The sequence below is a fragment of the Zea mays genome, chromosome 10 (genome assembly GCF_902167145.1).
Source record: "Zea mays cultivar B73 chromosome 10, Zm-B73-REFERENCE-NAM-5.0, whole genome shotgun sequence".
Classification (NCBI taxonomy): domain Eukaryota; kingdom Viridiplantae; phylum Streptophyta; class Magnoliopsida; order Poales; family Poaceae; genus Zea; species Zea mays.
Genome location: NC_050105.1, coordinates 127325808 through 127332074, shown reverse-complemented (window position 1 = coordinate 127332074; position 6267 = coordinate 127325808). Strand labels below are relative to the sequence as shown.

The following is a 6267-nucleotide window of genomic DNA, read 5'->3' as shown; positions in this document are numbered from 1 at the left end:
GACCCTCGGTGGTGGATGGCTCCGGCATCGCGCGGAGGAGCATCGCTGCTGCAACCAGGTTTTGGCCGACGCCACTAGACGCGGGTGGCGGCCTGACCCTGGCGTCGTCGGTGACGCGGTGCTGGAAGCCCTGGGGTAGGTGACGTATTTCTCCGGCCAGGGGTTGGCCCGCCCATGCCTGCCCGACGTCCCGGCGGATTGGCTCAAGCGCTCCTGCTCCCTCGTCGAACCTGGCCTGCGCCCCGCGGACTTGCTCGAGCTGTGGGTCGTGACCCTCCGCCGGAACGGGGACCACAGCTAGCTCCCGTGGGATGTCAGCACGAGGCACCGGCCTAGGGAGATCACCGTCCTCCGGCATGCCGAGATGATTGCCTTCAGAGGGACCCCCTAGATCGACGTGGAAACATTCGCGGCTTGGGCCGCAGTCCTCGTCGTCGAGGCTACGGCTACCGTCGGAACAGTCGGAGAGGCAGAAGTCACATGCGGTCATGAAGTCCCGCATGGCACTGGGGTTGCCAAGTCCAGAGAAATCCCAACAGATGCTGGGGTCGTCGTCTTCCTCGGACCCAGAGGGCCCGTAGGTCGAGACGTCCGTCAACCGGTCCCAAGGCGACCGCATGCGAAACCCCAGAGGGTTTGGACTCGCCTCTACGAGAGTGTCCGCCAAAGCGAGGTCGCTAGGCGGGTTGAGGTTGAATCCAAATGACGTAGCATGGGAATCGGTCGGTACCTTTTGGTCGACGAGCGGCGATGAAGTCACGTCGAGGACTGACTGCACCGTCGTCTCAGGTACGAGGGCGACGTCCTGCAAGCTTTTCACAAGCGCGCTGGCGTCGTCCACTTGCTCGGGTTTGGCGTGTCGCGGGGAGACGGCGCTCGCCTTCGTCTCAGGCGCGAAGTCGATACCCGGTGCGCCCCTCGTTGGGGTGTCGGCACTGTCGACTCGCTCGACAGCCGACGAGGCGCTGCCTCCTGCTTGGCCTTGGTTGCCCTGCCTTCCCCTCCGCCGACGGGGAAGAAGGCGGGACGAGCTCGAAGATTGCTCTTCCGCCACGCGAGGAAGGCGTCGTCGATTCCGCCGCCGGCGGGCGGGCTGTCGGCCGCCATTGTCGTTGCCGCACGGCGATGGAAGGAGTTTCATGTCGTAGCTGCCGTCGAAGGACATGAACTCAAGACTCCCGAAATGGAGCACCGTCCCGGGTTGGAGAGGTTGCTGGAGACTGCCCATCTGGAGCTTGACGGGAAGCTGTTCGTCAACACGCAGCAGGCCCCTACCTGGCGCGCCAACTGTCGGCGTTCCGAGACCGGGGGGTCCCTTGGGCCGACGAGTGAGTGTCGCCGCGTGCCCCAGCCCAGATGGGTCGAGCGCGAGGGCGAGCGCGAAGGGGGAGAAGCGAGGCGGCCGGAGACCGGCGTGAGAGAGGTGGGAATCCCGCGGCCTTCGTGTTCGTCCCGCGCCCAGGTCGGGTGCGCTTGCAGTAGGGGGTTACAAGCGTCCACGCGGGAGAGGGAAGCGAGCGGCCCCAAGAGAGCGCCTGTCTCGTCCTCGTCCCCGCGCGGCCAACCCTCTCTAAGAGGGCCCTGGTCCTTCCTTTTATAGGCGTAAGGAGTGGACCCAGGTGTACAATGGGGGGGGGTGTAGCAGAGTGCTACGTGTCTAGCGGGGGAGAGCTAGCGCCCTAAGTACATGCCGATGTGACAGCCAGAGAGATTTTGGCACCCAGCTGGTGTGATGTCGTGGCCGTCGGAGGAGCGATGGAGCCTGGCGGAGGGACAGCCGTCGGAGCGGTTGGGTCCTTGCTGACGTCCTCTTGCTTCCGTAAGGGGGCTGAGAGCCGCCGTCGTCACAGAGCATGCGGGGCGCCATCATTGCCTATCTGGCGGAGCTAGCCAGATAGGACACCGGTCTTGTTCCCTGCGGCCCGAGTCAGCTCGGGGTAGGGTGATGATGGCGCCTCCTGTTGACGTGGCGAGCCTGTGCCCTAGGTTGGGCGATGTGGAGGCTCCTCCGAAGCCGAGGTCGAGTCTGTCTTCCATGGCCGAGGCCGAGTCCGAGCCCCTGGGTCGGGCGAGGCGGAGGTCGTCGGCAGAGGCCAGGGCGGAGTCCGAGCCCTGGGGTCGGGTGAAGCGGAGTTCGTCGTCTTCTGGGGCTGAGCCCGAGTCCGAGCCCTGGGGTCGGGCGGAGCGGAGTTCGTCGTCTTCTGGGGCTGAGCCCGAGTCCGAGCCCTGGGGTCGGGCGGAGCGGAGTTCGTCGTCTTCTGGGGCTGAGCCCGAGTCCGAGCCCTGGGGTCGGGCGGAGCGTAGTTCGTCGTCTTCTGGGGCTGAGCCCAAGTCCGAGCCCTGGGTCGGGCGGAGCGGAGTTCGTCGTCTTCCGGGGCTTAGCCCGAGTCCGAGCCCTGGATCGGGCGGAGCGGAGTTTCCTATGGTGCCTTTGGCAGGGCTTGGCTGCCTGTCAGTCTCACTCTGTCAGGTGACACTGCAGTCGGAGTGGCGCAGGCGGCGCTGTCCTTCTGTCAGGCCGGTCAGTGGAGCGGTGAAGTGACGGCGGTCACTTTGGCTCTATCGGAGGGCGCGCGTCAGGATAAAGGTGTCAGGCTACCTTTGCATTAAATGCTCCTGCGACTTGGTCGGTCGGTGCGGCGATTTAGTCAGGGTTGCTTCTTAGCGAAGGCAGGGCCTCGGGCGAGCCGGGGATATGTTCGCCGTCGGAAGGGGGGGCCTCGGGCGAGACGGAAATCCTCCGGGGTCGGCTGCCCTTGTCCGAGGCTAGGCTCGGGCGAGGCGTGATCGAGTCACTCGAATGGACTGATGCCTGACTTAATCGCACCCATCAGGCCTTAGCAGCTTTATGCTGATGGGGGTTACCAGCTGAGAATTAGGAGTCTTGAGGGTACCCCTAATTATGTTCCCCGACAACTATATCAAGGACTATGGCGTCATCTTGGCACCAGAGGTGACGCAGAGGAGGACCGACAACAATGACCACTCGCCATCGTCGGGGTAGCTTTTGTGCCGGCCTGCCTTTAATTCTCTTCGCAAACACATACACTTGCTTTTTTTGTTTAAGCAAGCGTGTATGGTGGTGCGTACCTAATGACTGGCAATGTACGAGGGAACTTCTACCGACAGGTGTGACACATGTTCTTCAATGATGAGACCATGCAAATCATGGCATATATCGAAGTCTGCATGATACTGATGGTTGCAATGGAGTAGTGAAACAGCTAAATTAAAATAACAAAATTTATGTATGGCTAGGATTACAAATGGATTATGAAATATTTTTTATAACAATATAAAACACATTTTGTATATAAGTTATTATGTTATTATATGTTCCCGTTGCAACGCACGGGTACTCACCTAGTTCTCTATATAATAAGGTTTCTAGAAAAGTAAACAGGATCATGTTATAGCAACTAGCATTACTACCCCGTGACCCCGTCCAAATGACCAAGAGTACTTTAAGCAACAAAAAGTCATGCAGATACAAAATAACTTTTTAATTGTTGATTTTTTGTATACTATATTGTCATTTGCTAAAGAATACAAAAAATGTAACACTTTAAAAATATATATAAATATATTAATACAAGTTTTACATGCTAAAATGCATTTGTCAAGTATTTAAACCAACTGCAACAGCCTCCTACTTAGGATTTACAACAGCCAATCCCTTACAACTTTTTCAATTTTTTTATATGTTATATTCTTCTCTTGTCCCTGCCTAGCGGCAGGAAGAGGAGGATCTCGACATGCAGTTAAATTTGTTTGGCTGCCCGTTTCAGACTTCTGCAGCCAGCTGCTATCAAGGAGAGAATTCGGTTACGGTCTTGTTCGTTTGTGCCGGATTGGTGGATCAGAATGATTCATAACCGGATTGCTTATCTAATTTATATAAACTTTGATTAGCTGGAACGATTCTGGCTCCAATCCAACATAAATGAACAAGGCCTACAGGAGTTGCAGCCCGATTCAGCACAGTCGAACGGATTCAAAAGCAATTGCATCACTGAAGCATATTATTTTGCGCCACGATTTACAGATCGCGAATATGCGCGATGCTGGTGGAGGTCGGGCATTTTACGTGATCGTATGCATGCTGCTCGAGACGTGAATAGTGCGATTTTATTACGTATTTTACGCATCCACAACCATATACGCAAGTTGCTGAACTTAGTCTTAGATGCAATTGCTTATTTGACACCGGCAAAATTTCTAATTCTCTTTTGTCTCTTAAAATATAAAACTTCTCTATTAAATGCCAAACGTAAATTTGGTTCTTTATATGACAGTATCGCTAGTTCTGATGTCTTAACGATGTTAATTTTTATATAGAATGATGATTTTACCGCTATTAAAGATAATACATATAAGTGTTATAAATTATAATATATTTGTGTAATCTCGTGTAGTACATTATTTTATTGCGATCGATTATGAAAACAGTATAGTACAATTTATTATAAAAATATTTTGCATTTTGCAACAAGTTATATGTATTGTCTGTAATATGGGTATAATCGTCTTCTCACCTAAAAGCTAGTATCATAGAGAACTAAAATTTACACACATGATGCAATGCTAAGGGCATCTCCAAGGAACTAATTATTTTTTGTTCTTTATTTGACTTTCCATTTATCTTTTTTATAAAGATTATATTTTATATACAACGTCTCACTCCAACAGCTATCTAGTTTGGTTAGTAGAGGCTAACTAAATTTGGCTAGCGAGAGAATTAATTTGAAGAATCGAATAGCTTGACGAATTAAATGACTAGTTTGTTAGAGAGTTATTTTGCCGTTAAGTAGCTAATATTTAGTTTGACGAGCTATTTAGTTAATCTCTTGAAGATGCTAAGTATAAAAGATTTATATTTTAAGGGTAAGAAAACCAGAAACTGTCGCACTAAAGCATAAAGCACCTCTATCACAGTTTTTCACAATGCGAGCAGCGCTACTGCGCCGAGTGCCGCGGCGACCACATAGCACGCGAACCGACCGTGGTCGTCGGCGCACGCCGAGACTGGGGCGTCCGCCACTGCCGGCGAGCCGTACTGCGGCGTTACAACCGGCTCCGGCTCCGTCACGGGCTGAGCGGCGTCCCCGTTGCTTGGAGGCGGCGCGGCGGGCACGTCTGGGAGCGCCGCGACGGGCGGCTGGGCGCGGAAGATCGAGTCCGGTAGCAGCACCCGGTCGAGCTCGTAGATCGCCATGGGGGCGTCCACGGACACGCTCCCGACGATCTTGGCGTCGGCCCATGAAGAGTGCACGTGGACTGTGCCCGCGTCGTACGTCATGTTCACCGTGTACAGGCTGCCGGCGAGCGTCGTCACCGGCCTGGTCTGGCTCAGCCGCTCGAAGTCCGCGAGCTCGTAGTGCTTGGGCAGCGAGTGGTACATCATCAGGTTCTTGAGCTGCTGCGTGGAGAGACGCGACAGCACCGGCGGCTTGACGGCGGCGAAGGCCCTGTCGACGGGGACGAAGATGGTGATGCCCTGGTCCGTTAGGTACGCCTGGTTCTGGAACACCTCCACGAGGTTGGTCTGCTGCAGGTACCCGAGGAAGGTGCGGAAGGGCCCGTCGAGGACCAGGATCGCGGTGAGGTTGGCGCGGTTGGCCTGTGGGGTAGGCGGCCATGTGTCCGTCATCTGCGGCGTCGTTGCGTTTGCGTGGGACGGCTCGACGAGCGGCCGATGCGCGCCGGCGTGTAGCACGAGCACGGACATCACGGCCGCCAGCGACGCGACGACGACGGCGCACTTCATGTCGCGATGCAGGCGTCGAAGAAGATCGCAGTGCCGTAGGCGAGACCGAGGCGAGTTCACTGAATGCCAGGCATTTGCGACTGCGCGCGGAAGGAAAGGGAGGAGACGCTGAGATGCGATCTTTGTGCGAGCTGCGAGCTGCGAGCTCTCGTTTCCTATTTTTTCCAGTGGCTCAGAGGACGCAGGACTGCGTCAACTGGCAGACATTTTGTACAGATCAAAACACAATGGCTAAACATTGTCACAACACAACATTTTCTACATATCAATATGAATATGAAATAGCAACAAGCAGAGCACGTGCTGATTTTTGTTTCATTCCTTAGATGCCTTTTCTTGACAACCAAGAAAAGACAGCATTAAGCAACTTATGTAATTCTCTAAAAAAGATAGATCCTTAAATTCTAGTTTAGTGAGTTTGTAAATAAGACTTAGAAGTAAAAAATACTTTGATCTCTAACAGTTCCTTATATTTAGATAGTAAATTAAATTTAAAATCT

General features: G+C 53.9%; 1 protein-coding gene across 1 annotated transcript; it reads right to left on the bottom strand.

Annotated features, from left to right (window-relative positions):
* Window positions 1-4852: 4852 nt before the first annotated feature.
* Window positions 4853-5983, bottom strand: LOC103641751 (fasciclin-like arabinogalactan protein 7). The gene has a single exon (XM_008665084.4). The coding sequence runs from the start codon at window positions 5765-5767 to the stop codon at window positions 4940-4942; it is 828 nt and encodes a 275-aa protein (XP_008663306.1). The 5' UTR covers window positions 5768-5983; the 3' UTR covers window positions 4853-4939.
* Between the last annotated feature and the right edge of the window lie 284 nt (window positions 5984-6267).

What these genes read in the sequence shown, in the direction of transcription:
- LOC103641751 (XM_008665084.4), bottom strand. Translation starts at nt 5,767, where the DNA reads ATGAAGTGCGCCGTCGTCGTCGCGTCGCTGGCGGCCGTGATGTCCGTG.